General features: G+C 43.6%; 1 protein-coding gene and 1 long non-coding RNA gene across 3 annotated transcripts in view; one reads left to right on the forward strand and one right to left on the reverse strand.

The window, feature by feature from the left end:
- NAMPT (nicotinamide phosphoribosyltransferase) overlaps nucleotides 1-13,254 on the forward strand; it is a 37,182-nt gene that overhangs the window by 478 nt on the left and 23,450 nt on the right. Inside the window, exons 1-4 of one of the 2 annotated variants that reach the window (XM_070071153.1) lie at nucleotides 1,605-1,869; nucleotides 9,402-9,558; nucleotides 10,693-10,796; nucleotides 11,906-12,034. In XM_070071153.1, coding sequence (XP_069927254.1) covers nucleotides 1,726-1,869; nucleotides 9,402-9,558; nucleotides 10,693-10,796; nucleotides 11,906-12,034 — 534 coding nt within the window. In that variant the 5' untranslated portion in view covers nucleotides 1,605-1,725. Of the gene's footprint in view, nucleotides 1-1,604; nucleotides 1,870-9,401; nucleotides 9,559-10,692; nucleotides 10,797-11,905; nucleotides 12,035-13,254 lie in introns of those variants that run through there. The other variant, XM_002712033.5, reaches the window with a different exon arrangement.
- LOC138849036 (uncharacterized) overlaps nucleotides 12,049-13,254 on the reverse strand; it is an 82,198-nt gene continuing 80,992 nt past the window's right edge. The window contains exon 6 of the long non-coding RNA XR_011387370.1: nucleotides 12,049-12,834. This is a non-coding gene — a long non-coding RNA (uncharacterized lncRNA). The remainder of the gene's footprint in view (nucleotides 12,835-13,254) is intronic.

Consider the following 13,254-nt stretch of genomic DNA (forward strand, 5'->3'; position numbering starts at 1 on the left):
GCAGGTGAAGCTGGCGCCGCAGTGGGGCGGTGGGTGGAGGACGGATGGAGGGATGGACGGCAGGAGGCGGGGCCTGGGGGCGCGCTGGGGGGGCGCGGCCGGGGGCTGGGGCGGGCCCGAGCCGGCGTCGGGGCTCCGGGCTCGGACGCGGGCTCGGCCGGTCGGCCGGCGTGGTCGGGCGCACGCCCTCGCTCGTAGCGCGGCCTCTCGGTCCCGCCGGGCTGGGCTGGGCTGGCCTGGCGGAGGCGGGGGGATCGGGTCGGTTAGGTAACGGCCCCCGGGGGCCGGGCGCTGGAGGGCGGGCGTGAGGTGTCCTCGCTGGGTCCCGCGCCTCGCTGCGCAGGTAAGTCCCTCCCAGGGCGGGAGGTGGGAGAGGTCGCGGTCGGGGCGCCGGGCAGCCACGCACGACCCCCTCTCTGCCCGTGGGTGGCCCCGGTGCCGCGCCGGGTTCTCCGGTCCCACGCCACCGGGCTCCGCCTCAGACTCTCTTGCGCCTAGTGTTCATTGATGCTCCTGATCCCTGGTTGCGGACGCCAGCCTGCTGGGGTCACTGCAGGATTTTGGTGAAAAGGAAAGCGAAACACAACGAGTTAAAGGAACTGGAGGTTTGAAGCCTGGAAAAGTTGTCGAGAGGGTAGTGGGACGACACTGCCCCTCACTCCGCCTCTCAGGCGCTGCCTTGTGGAGCTGCCCCCTTTGGCTCTATCTGAGACACACGCTGGTGGAGGCATGGGTAGTTAGAGAAAAACCGGCGAGTGCTCTTTCCCCTAGTTTGCGAATTAGATGGAGTAAACCGAACTGTACTTCTGCCAAGTTTTGTTAGCCAGGACACTTACAAGACGAAATGTCAGATCAGAAGCCCCAATTGCACAGAGTGTGAGTTTTTCTCTGGCTTGGAATAGAGTGATAAAGCATAGAACGCTAGTGTTTTTGGTTTTCTGTGTTGGTTCTTTGCTGTCAAACCTCCAATATAACAAGAAAGTACTTGAGAGAATTCCATTTTACTTAAGTTCTATCTTGTCCATTTCTTTCTAATCAGTTTGAGGGTCAGATTACGGGATTCTGAAGAGTTATTATTGAAATGGAGCCAACAGTTATCAACAAGTGGTCTTCGAAATGGGGTTAAAAGTGGAAAGGTACGCTATTAGGAGACCTGATAGCGCCTGTGGTCCTTTAGTTGGCTCTGAAAGCTCCGCTCGGGCTCCCTTAATTCAATCACTGTTCTCAGGGTCTCATTTCAGAATGGTCTAATTCGTGGTTTTGTAACATTTCTACTTAGCTACGTCTTTAATTTTCAGATTTTTATAAGTATTTACTCATGAAATGATTGAATTATACATGGGAGATGAAAATGGAGGTTGATTATTCCGATTTTTCAAAAACAAAAGTGGGTACAAGTTCCTTTAGTGTGTGGTGCATGCACCATTATACGTAAGCAGTATGAAATTTCTTCAACATCAGACTTCTGGCATTCTTTTAGTAAAACCATAAGTTAACCTTAAAGTGTTCTAATCTTCCAGCAAGGCATACTGAACTGCACTGTTACAGATTACAGCTATTTATTAATTTTTTTAAATGCATTTATTTCTTATTTGACAGGTAGAGTTATAGACAGTGAGAGAGAGAAAGGTCTTCTTTCCGTTCGTTAACCCCCAAAATGGCCACTACACCCTGCGTGCTGCGCCAATCCGAAGCCAGGAGCCAGATGCTTTTTCCCGGTCTCCCATGCGGGTGCAGGACCCAAGCATTTGGGCCATCTTCCACTGCTTTCCCGGGCCACAGCAGAGAGCTGGACTGGAAGAGGAGCAACCGGGACTAGAACCCGGCGCCCTTATGGGATGCCGGCACCACAGGCGGAGGATTAACCAAGTGAGCCACAGTGCCAGCCTCTGATTACAGCTATTTAAAAAACTTGATTCCAGTCTATTTCCAAGACAGATTGCCATAATTTTATCACCTTAGTAATACGGAACTTTTCTAGGAGATTGTCATTTAGTAAGATTTTTTCAGCCCCCCCCCCCCCAAAAAAATCCCCAGAGGGATCAGTCAAGGTACTATTTTCGTTGCAGTGGGTTACAGTAGATTGTATTCCTCAGCCACATTTTCATCTGGTTCATTTTTCCTTGCCTCTCTAAGTAGTCCTTATAGCCTATCTCCCACTTTGGCCTTTTCAGTCATCTTAGGAGAACTGGGAACAAAAAGGATAATCTGGAACTTAGAAGCAATGAAGCTTAAATTTGAAAATGACGTAAGAATGTTGTACATCCATGTCAGTGTGTACAAACTATTGACTAGTTGAGCTGGGGAGCACTATTGACTAGTTGAGCTGGGGAGCTTGTAGCTTTAGAAGTGTTGGTTTAGACAGCAAAATAGTGTTGACTTCTTTCCAAAACTGAAGGAAGAGTAATTGAGTGCCTGAGCACTCCTTTTGCTAGTAGATGGAGTGCTGGCCAAGCACATCACAGTGTGTGGGAACTTTAGGTTTATCTGCACGCTCTCAAGTGGGCCCAGACCACTTACCACAGGGGGAGCAGGTGAAATATGTACAGTCATTTCTATAACCTGTACATAATGAGGAGCCAGGAGCACAGGCAGGTGGGGTTCACTCTTCCATGTTCATCCAGGGCCATTTACAAATAAAGACACTTTATCTCAAGTGTTAACCTTTTAAATTTTCAGAGTAGCTCTAGTTTGTATTTTTGTTGTGCTGTATGAAATAGAGAAAGGTGCCCTTGGGCTGGTGTTAGCCATTGCAGTGCATGAATGGGATTTGGAATGCTTTTGTAAAGGGAACCAGGGGGTTTCTTCACTCACTTCTTGGATAGCCATTGATCAGTTTCCAAATAACTGGACCATTAAAGATCCTCTTTGAGTTCCTTTCCCCTTAAGATAGTTTGTTACAAACCAGAGCAGGGAATGGTTTTAACATTTATGAACATTTTACCTTTTTTTAGTTTTTTATTATTATTATTATTATTTATTTGAGAATTTGAGAGGTAGAGTTACAGAGAGGGAAAGACAGAATTGTCTTCCATCCACTGGGTCACTCCCTAAATGGCCACAAGGGCTGGAGCTGGGCCAATCTAAAGCCAGGAGCTTCTTCCGGTCTCCCACGAGGGTGCAGGGGCCCAAGCAGTTAGGCCATCTTCTTCTGCTTTCCCAGGTCATAAGCAGAGAGCTGGATTGGAAGAAGAGCAGCCGGGACTCAAACCGGTGTCCATACGGGATGCTGGTGCCGCAGGAGGAGGTTTAGCCTACTATGCCACAGTGCCGGCCCCTGAACATTTTACCTTTCAGAGATTAATGGAAGTTGTCGTCAGTTAGAAAAGTCATGGACAGTACACGAAAGTGATCCCTAAGCAGTATAGTGTAAGCCGCATCACAGGCATGAGCCCTGGGTCTGGAAGTTGAGACTCCAGGTGGAACAGCCGCATCCTGGCCTTCTGCTAATGTAGACCCTTTCTGAGGCAGTGATGATGGCTCGAGTATTGGGTTCCAGGCGCCAAGCTCCTCTGGGAGTAAACCAGTGGATGGGAGCTCTTTTTCTGTGTGTGCCTCTCAAATTAAAAAAGGAAGTCATACATTAGTTAATGAAATGTGCCGTCGGGTTGTACAGTGAGTCACTTCTCCAACAGCCATTTGTAAGCTGGAAATCCAGAAGGCAGCTCATTTTCAACCACTCATTTCATAACTCTTGGAGACCTGTTGGGTGTTGTGCAGGAAGATGAAGATGAGCAGTGCCCCCCGTCCGGGGTGGAGGAAGGTTGATGTTAGAGAAGTTTCAGAGAGCTATGTAATTTGTATATGGGCTCGCATGACCAGGGCAAGTACTACCATCCTGCTCTTTCAGCTATACTTTGCTTTTTAACTGCAAAGAAATAAATCAGAAGCCAGTATTGCTAAGACCTGTATGTGAGAGCACTGGGTAGCATATCAAAAGACCCAGAGTATGTTAATGTATAATAATGGCATTCATATTCAAGGCAGCATTTTAAAGAAGATTTTACTTCCTCTCAACATCAGATAGCAAATCTTAGAAGTTTGGGCTTTTTGAGGAAAAGATGTGGAGCTAGATGAGAGTTGTCCCATAGGCGATTAGTTCTGCCTGGCACGTGTGCGTGCCTCTGTCTTCCTCTTTGCTGTTCCCCTTGTTTGTAGCTGTCTCTTCGGCTGCTCCTGGAGGGACTCTTCATTGTTGGCCCAGTGGCTGCCGCGGTGGCTGGGCCTGTGAGCCGGGGGCTCTGCTGCTTGTACCTGGACCTTACCTCTGCGTGCTTATAAGGCGTGCGCCAATATAAGACATGGCACGGGCATTTCAACTTCTCCAGTAAGTTTTACATTATAAATTACAGGAAAATCTTGGACAACAGAAATAAAATCACGTGTATAAACTGTGAATGTACTTCATGGAGACTTTAATTTAGGTTAGTAATAATTGTATAAGCATTGCGAAAGAAAAATACCCGGAGCCAGTGTCCTTTTGTTGAGTTGATGAAATTCAGTTTGAAGGTGTGGCAAAGAGATACAAGTTGTTTGAAACTCAGTGCCAGGAGGTTTAAGGGACGAGGCCGTGTAATAAATATAGGTAAATGGTTTTGCAATTTCTCCTTTCCCAGGGTAGTATAATCCAGAAATCCTTAAAGCCATATTTGTGAAATGATTGTCGCTTCAAAGCCAAATAGCCGTGAATTGTTTTCTGGAGCAACAGATGGATTCCCAGAGATTTGGACTTCTAAAATAATACTGAAAAGAAGAATGAACCAGTTCAGATTTTTGCGTTTCTAGTACCCTAGCTTTGAAGGGGCAGGAAAGACGTAGCTAGTGTAGGGCTGAGTGTATCCTCTGCTGATTGCCCTTAGATATTATTATTATTATTATATAGATATTTAACTTATTCTGTGACCTTGGATATGTCACCACAGAGCTCTCAAATACAGGTCTTGCGAATGTTGGCTTCTGATTTCTTCGCAGCTGAAGAGAAAAGTACAGCTGAAGAAGTAGGACCGTGGTACTTGCTTTGGTCGTGTGATCCCACTGTGGGAGGAACGATCTAGGGAAGACATCAGGTCTGCTTTATGGGGCACGGAGAGAGGCATCCAGGCACAACTGGACTGCTCTCCCAGAAAGGCTCCACTCCTCTAAAGCAGTCTGAGCCCTAGAACAAGGCTGTAAAGCTTGAAGCTTTGTGGTGCAGTTGCTTGACCAACATCCCATAATGGAGAAACTTTCTCTTTTTTAAAAACGTAGGATTAGAACCATTTTGTTCTAGGCATTAAAACGTGGCCAGTTATTATTACCTAGTATCAGACAATTTTTGGATGCTTATCTTTTCATGAGGCAAGCCAATCATGCAATTGTGAAATTAAGTTCTATTATGAAAAGCTACGTTTTCCTGTGTGCCTTTCAAAAAAAGAAAAAGAAGATTGATTGATTGATTGTAAAGGCAGAGAGAATCAAAAAGAGCTTCCATCTGCTGGTTCACTCCCCAAATATCTGAACAGCTTGGGGCTGGACCGGGCCAAAACAAGGAGCCCAGAACTCAATCCTGGTCCCCAAGGTGGGTGGCAGGGACCTGAGTGCTTTCATCACCCACTGCCTTCCCAGGCGCATTAGCAGGAAGCTGGGACTCAAACAAGCGCTACAGTGTGGAGTGCAAGCAGGGCTTAACCTGCTGTGCCACAAGGCCAGCCCACATGTGTTTCTGTACAGTTGCTGCTCCGTTAGCTGCAGGAGGGCTGTGGCAGTTTGGGAAGCACTTTTAGTGGTAAGGCTTGCTGTGGATATTATCAAGTATTTTCTGTTTTGTCCACATCTAGTGAATAATTTTGTGTTTATTGTAGAATCACTTTCTCTTGACAGAAGTCAAAGCAGCAATAAGAAGCTAACAGGATTTCGGAGCTTCCCTTTGGTAGACACTTTGTTTTTGAATACCATGAGACTCTTTTTCAGTATATACTAAATGCTTAATACTGGGCTCTTGATTTCCCTTCCTATTCCTTGCACAGCCTTCCCTAAGAATTTGCACTGTTATAAAGCCAGGCTCAAGCCAAAAATCATTAGAGTGCTTAATTCCTCCCCATCCACTCAGTCAGCCCAGCTCTCCTCTGCCTCCCCCAGTCCCAGGCCAATTCTGTCATCCAGCATCATCTCAGAAGTAGCCTCTTAGCTCCTGCTTCCTCTCTGGTCATCGTGTAATCCGCCCATTGCCCGGCTGGTCCTCCAGTCGAATCGGCTCATATTCACCACAGTTTACAGATAGCTTCCCGTAAGCCTGACATGACCTTCCCTTTGCCAGCCTCTGCCCGCACCACCCGCCTCCCTCCTCCACCCCCTTACTCCATACTCCAGGCCCCAGCCACACACTCTTCCTCCTGTTTGATCCCTATGCCAAAGCATTTCCTTTCCTGTCTCCTCCTCAGAGAAGTCTCCAGGCCCCGCTAGCCATCCATTCCCCCTTCATCATTCGTGGCCTCCATCTTGACCTGAAAGGAGTTGCTTGTGTGCCGCTTTCCTCATCCCGCTTCAGCTCCCATTAGCCCCCTGAGAGTGGGACCACGTCAGTCTATCTTCAGCTTCTAGACAGTAGATACTGTTGATGTTTGTGAATGAATGGACTGTTTCTAGAACAGTTGAGTTGAATTTACATCCTAGCTGGTTTTCTGGTGAAGGATCAGAGTGACAATTGTAGCAAAAAGGAAAATAAAAAGGATATATACTAGCAAAACTAGAGTCATTTTTGATCATGTGTTGGCTGTGTTGGTAGGATAATATTGACTAAAGTTTCCCATTAAAACAATGTATGTAGCCGGCGCCGCGGCTCACTAGGCTAATCCTCCACCTAGCGGCGCCGGCACACCAGGTTCTAGTCCCGGTCGGGGCGCCGGATTCTGTCCCGATTGCCCCTCTTCCAGTTCAGCTCTCTGCTGTGGCCCGGGAGTGCAGTGGAGAATGGCCCAAGTGCATGGGCCCTGCACCCCATGGGAGACCAGGATAAGTACCTGGCTCCTGCCTTCGGATCAGCGCGGTGCGCCGGCTGGTGCGCTGCGGCCGGCGGCGGCGGCGGCCTTTGGAGGGTGAACCAACGGCAAAGGAAGACCTTTCTCTCTGTCTCTCTGTCTCTCACTGTCCACTCTGCCTGTAAAAAACAAAAACAAAAACAATGTATGTGCCCATATAAATAAATCTAAACACACTCTGTATTCTCTGTAAACGTGTTGGCTGTTAGTAAAGAGTATGTAGTAAATTATGTTTCGTGAGTAATTACCTGTGAATTTGCCTAGATAACTCAGATACTTTGCGATCTAAAACATTCGCTTCAATTTCTCCAAGAGGAGTTTCGACTCCTACCTCATTTCTCATTGAACAGCCTGCCAAGTGTGTTTTAAGTGATACTTAATGACAGAGGAGGCATTCTGAACACTTAGGCAAAGGTGGGTTTGAGAGTACTGTAGTTTATAACACAAACCCCAAATAAACCTTTAAAATTATAACCATGGGGAATTATTGCCCAGAACAGGAACTGTATTTGTGTGATGGAGTTAAAGTAGTTTAAAGACATTTCTCTTTAGCTTTTGACTGCTTGGTCCTCTTAGTAAAGGCTCACAATTAGTTTGCCTTTTAATACTTTTAAATCTGATGCATAAATAAATTTATATAATCTGCACTGTTAAGTGTCTGAACTTTAAAGAAGGTCGAACTACAAACGATAGAGAAACATTAAATATGATTGATTTAAATAAAACAGAGAGCTCCAGGTCTCCTGCCTGAGTTAAGCTCTTGGAGTCCATATTACTAGAGAGCTGTCCCTCCAGGATTGCCTGTGCGCCCTGGAAGGGCTGTTTCTCTAGAGCTTGCAAATATGCTTCCATTGGAGAGGAAGCAGAACCTCCTGAAGTGTCAGTGGGAATGCAGGAATACTGCAAGAAAAGTTCAGTGGTCTGCGGAATTAAAACAATGCACGTTTTCTGTGGCCTTTGTGAAGACCCCACGTATATGTAAGAATTTTTGTGCTAAACTACAGAGATTCTTGAGGATGGAGCCAGATGTTGTGATTGTACAACCAAATAGAAAATGTTGGCTTGCCTCTACTTGAGATCAGTGCTAGACAGGAACATTGGTTTATGTTCTCAGTGGTCTCCTGGGAGACTAGACTGCAAAGATTTCTGCCATCATTGCCATGATTCGGCCTGTACCTTACATTTTAGGGTGTTTTTCTTTCTTCTCTTTCAATCAGGCAAATATATATATATATATATATATATATTCTTCTGGTTATTTTTAATAGGTAAAATGTTTTAATATGCTTAATACATTGGAATAAAATTCAAATTATAATGAACATGTGATTTTCACTTTTATTTTTATTAAAAGCAGATAAATTTTTAACAGTATCCCTAATATAGTAACCAGCTTCACAGAAAAGGTACGCTAAGACCTCTTCACATTTTTAAATTGTAAGGATTTGATGTTATAATGTGTGGGAATTTATGTTCCAATTAGGAAGGAATTTAGAAACAAAGATTGCAAAAAAAATTTTTTTTCTTTGCTGCTTTTACAATGTCACTATGGAGGCTAGAAGGGATCATTTCAGTACCTCATTATTTAAAGAAGCCATCATGAGAAGTCATTGTTAATTTGGTAAACATATCACACTTAGATAGTAGTAGTACAGGCTGGACATCCCTGATCTGAACGTCCAAATCTGAGGCACTCCAAAATCTGAAACTTTGGGGGCACTGACATGCTGCCACAAATGGAAAATTCCATACCTGATTGCATGTGATGTGTCTCAGTCAAAATCAGGTGCACTAAAAGTATCCAAAGAAGTTACCGTCAGACTATGTATATAAGAGTGTAGTTACTGTTGGACTATGTATATAATAGTGTATATGAAACATCAGTGAATTTGTGATTTTATTGGTTCCTGTCTGTAAGATATTTCAATATGTGTCTGCAAACATTCAGCATGCAAAAAAGAAAATCTGAAATCCAAAGCATGTCTGGTCCCAGGTAGTTTGGATAAAGGATAATCAGTCTGTACCAAATTGCGCTGACTTCGAGTCTATTCTTTTATGTCACGTGTGCCTACAGGCAGCTGCTGCTCTTCTGGACCGAGAAATATTACCCAGTACCATACTTGTCAGGCCAGGGCCCTGCACTTAAGTTCCTTCTCTTTGTTTTTGAAAGTTAATACTCTGATGTGGTTTTGACTAAACTGTGAAAAATATGTCAATAAGTAAGACATTTACTTTTCAGTTTATATGAACTAGGAAAATAAGCTGACCAATAGCAAGTAAGAGGTATCATTTCTCTAGTTTCAAAATAATGTCAAGACGTTTTCGCTTGTGATGTGTATTCTGCTTTTCTGGTGTCTTCTAATTGAGGTGTTTTTCTTTATATAGGTTACTCACTATAAACAATACCCACCCAACACAAGCAAAGTTTATTCCTACTTTGAATGCCGTGAAAAGAAGACAGAAAACTCCAAAGTAAGGAAGGTGAAATACGAGGAAACAGTATTTTATGGGTTGCAGTACATTCTTAATAAGTACTTAAAAGGTATTACTTTTCCTAGTACATTTACAACACTGCTTTTATATGACTCCATCAGTTTCTCCTATATTGTTATATTCTGTTATTTGAAGTAACTTTCCAAATAGTCTGATTTTGACATTTATTTTGTTACTTTAGGAATTCTTTCTTTTGGATTTTTGAAGAGCTGTTAAGTCAAATGCATTGAATCATAATTTAGTGTGTATGCTTGGTGTTCTAAGTATGAAAAAGGTTTCCTGAAACATCTCCAACCTTTTGCAACTTAAACTGCAGAATTGAATACAGATCAGTTGAATTCTGTGTAAATGATGACTCTTTCCATAATCTTGGCTACTTTAAGATCTGGCAGTTCAGATATATTATGTTATTACAAAACCTAGTTAGAGGCCAAAAGCACTTTTGGCAAGATTACCCCAGATATTTTAAATAAGTTTATTATTTGTATGAAGTGATCAAAGACTGATGGCACACTTGAAATGAGTTTTATAGCTTGATAGCTTTGTAAAATACCATTTATTTTGATTTATAACTAAAATGTGTTGCCTATTCTACGCCAGTATTATCTGAGTAGTTCAGATGTCTTCAGTTAATTAGTTCTCACAATATCCTATAAGTAGGTACTCTGCAGTTGTTGTCCTCAGATAACATGTTATTTCACAGATGAACAAAGTTAACTAAAAGTGTATTGCAGGCAAACATTTAGTGATTCTGAAAATTACTGGCTTGCTAGCCCTGAAGACACCACAGTCTTTAGGAATGAGAGGCTCACCTGGAAAATGTAGGGTGCTTCTGAATCATCTCAAATTTGAAGAGTATCTAAATTAAAAGGATAGAAGAGATACCTTTTGAAAGTGAGCTTATTGTGATTTTTTTAAAGGACTATGCAAATAGTAATTTTTCCTATCGCATATCTGCTTTTATAACAAATTAACATTTATGCTTAGAGTGAGTTGTTGGAAGTAGAAATTCCATTTCTGACTGCTGTTGGCACTGGGTAAGTCATTTAACCTCTCAGTTACTATTTTTTCAATCCATAGAATGGATGAAATATGAAATAGCTAAAGATGTTAATTCTGTGACAATTTGGGAACTCACAGAACGTCTTTAGAAATTGTAAACAGGACGTGTATGTCCTTGTAGGCAAAGTAGTGACCAAAGAGAAAATCCAGGAAGCCAAAGAGGTCTACAGAGAACATTTCCAAGATGATGTCTTTAATGAAAAGGGATGGAACTACATTCTGGAGGTAAAAAAATGCTCTCATGCTTTGATTTATTTTATTTTTTAAGATTTGTTTGTTTATTTGAAAGGCAAATTTTTAGAGAGAGGGAGAGACAGAGATCTTCCATCTGCTGGGCCACTCCCCAAATGGCTGCAACATCCTGGACTGGGCCAGGCCAAAGCCAGGAGCCAGGAACTTCATTCTGGTCTCTCACGTGGATAACAGGTCCCAAACACTTGGTCCATCTGCTGCTGCCTTCCCAGGTGCATTATCAGGGAGCTAGAGTAGCAGTGGAGCTACCGCAACTTGAACCAGCACCCATATGGGATGCCAGAATCACAGGCAGCGCCTTTACCCGCTGCACTACAGTGCCGGCCCCAGATCTGTTTCTAGTTTAGAGTTTCTTACAAGAGAATTTTAACAGAAGATTAGACTATCATTCAGCTCTTTTCTGCTTTGGACCTATTTAGTGAAAAGGTAGTGTTCTTGGACCAATTGTAGAATTTGTTGGAATAAACTCATTGTTTATCTAAAACAGCAGAGAAACACATCATTTTAGTTTTGATCACTTTGGAATTATCTACCCTTCCTTTAAAAAAAATTTATTTGGAAGAGTTGGAGAGAGAGAGAAAGCTGGTTCACTTCCCCCACGATGGCCACAATGGCTAGGGATGGGCCGTGCCAGAGCCAGGAGCGTCATCCAGGTCTCCCACGTGAGTCTCCCATACTTAGGCCATCTTCTGCTGCTTTCCCAGGCACATTAGTCAGGAGCTGGATAAGAAGTGGAGCAAACAGTTCTCAAACTGGGGCCTGTGTAGAATGCCGGATCGCAGGCTCTGGCTTCACCTGCTGTGCCACCACACTGGCCCCATCCACTCCTAGATATTGATGTTCTTTGCAGAAGCAGTTGACAGCATTAAATTTGAAAATTAATGTCAGTGCCTGAATTGTTAATAACTTTATTTTTAATTTAGGAGAGTAAAGATATTTTGATGAGATTTTTAGCGATGTAATAATACCGACATTTGTGATTTCTGATGGTAAATTTAGCCTCTGTGAAATGTAAAGAACCTTAACAAGAGAGGCAGCTGAGTAGCATCTGTGGAATGACTGCCTTCCTTGTCTCCTACCAGAAATACGACGGGCATCTTCCAATAGAAGTCAAGGCTGTTCCTGAGGGCTCCGTGGTTCCCAGAGGAAACGTCCTCTTCACAGTGGAGAACACAGACCCCGAGTGCTACTGGCTCACAAACTGGATTGAGGTGAATTGCTGCGGTTTTGCTGTTTTTTTTTTTTTTTTTTTTTTTAAATTAGCATTACTTGAAGACTTAAAGATCTGTGAACTGAGATTCTAGGTTAGAATTTGCTGCAAATAAAGCTCTGTAATGTTCTACAATCACTACACTTCTCCAGGCCCTAGTTTCCTCATCTGCAAAATGACAGCTGAAATAAGTAACCTTTAAGTTTCCTTCGAGTGACAGCTAATGCTCTGAGCTTTCTGTCCAAATAAAATGATTGAGAGTTACTGCTGTCACAGCTCAGTTAGCGTCCATCTCGTCTGCTGCTGTTCTGGTTGTGCCGTACCTTAGCGCAAGATGAGAAGACGGCACAGATGCATGTTCAGTGACCACAGGCATGTCCTGGCTGTTCTGTCCCACTTAGACCAGAGGAACTCCTTTCCAACCTCAGTGAGCACTTCATTCATTCTCAAATTAGTTCTCTTCCCGGCGATGCCACCTGATATTTTCCTTTTCTCATCTCAGTACAGACAAGGTCACTATTCATTTCCTTTAAATTCCTCAGCCTATGTTGCAGCATTTGTGTCTTTGTTTTCCTTGCATGCATACCTAATTAGGAATGTGTTTTCCTGGTCAGTTTTTATAATGATAATTCGCTTGGCTGTTCAACAGTTTTAGATTTTATGTATAAAGAGTAAATACCCTAGAAAATGACTGAAGAAATAACCACCTTGGGGCCAGCACTGTGGCACAGTGGGTTAATGTCCTGGCCTGAGGCGCCTGCATCCTATATGGGCACTGGTTGAGACCCAGCTGCTCCACTTCTGATCCAGCTCTCTGCTTTGGCCTGGGAAAGCAGTAGAAGATGGCCCAAGTCCTTGGGCCTCTGCACCTGTGTGGGAGACCCAGACGAAGCTCCTGGCTCCTGGCTTTGGATTGGCGCAGTACCGGCCGTTGGGCCAACTGGGGAGTAAACCATCGGATGGAAGACCTCTCTCTCTTTCTCTGCCTCTCCTTTCTGTGTAACTCTGACTTTCAAATAAAAATAAATCTTTAAAAAAAAGAAGAAAAAGAAATAACACCTTACTGAGGTGTGTTTAAATTTTTTTTTTTTTTTATTTGACAGGTAGAGTTATAGACATTGAGAGAGAGAGGCAGAGAAAGGTCTTCCTTCTGTTGGTTCACTCCCCAGATGGCTACCACGGCTGGTGCTGCGCCGATCCAAAGCCAGGAGCCAGGTGCTT

The sequence above is a fragment of the Oryctolagus cuniculus genome, chromosome 3 (assembly GCF_964237555.1).
Source record: "Oryctolagus cuniculus chromosome 3, mOryCun1.1, whole genome shotgun sequence".
Classification (NCBI taxonomy): Eukaryota; Metazoa; Chordata; class Mammalia; order Lagomorpha; family Leporidae; genus Oryctolagus; species Oryctolagus cuniculus.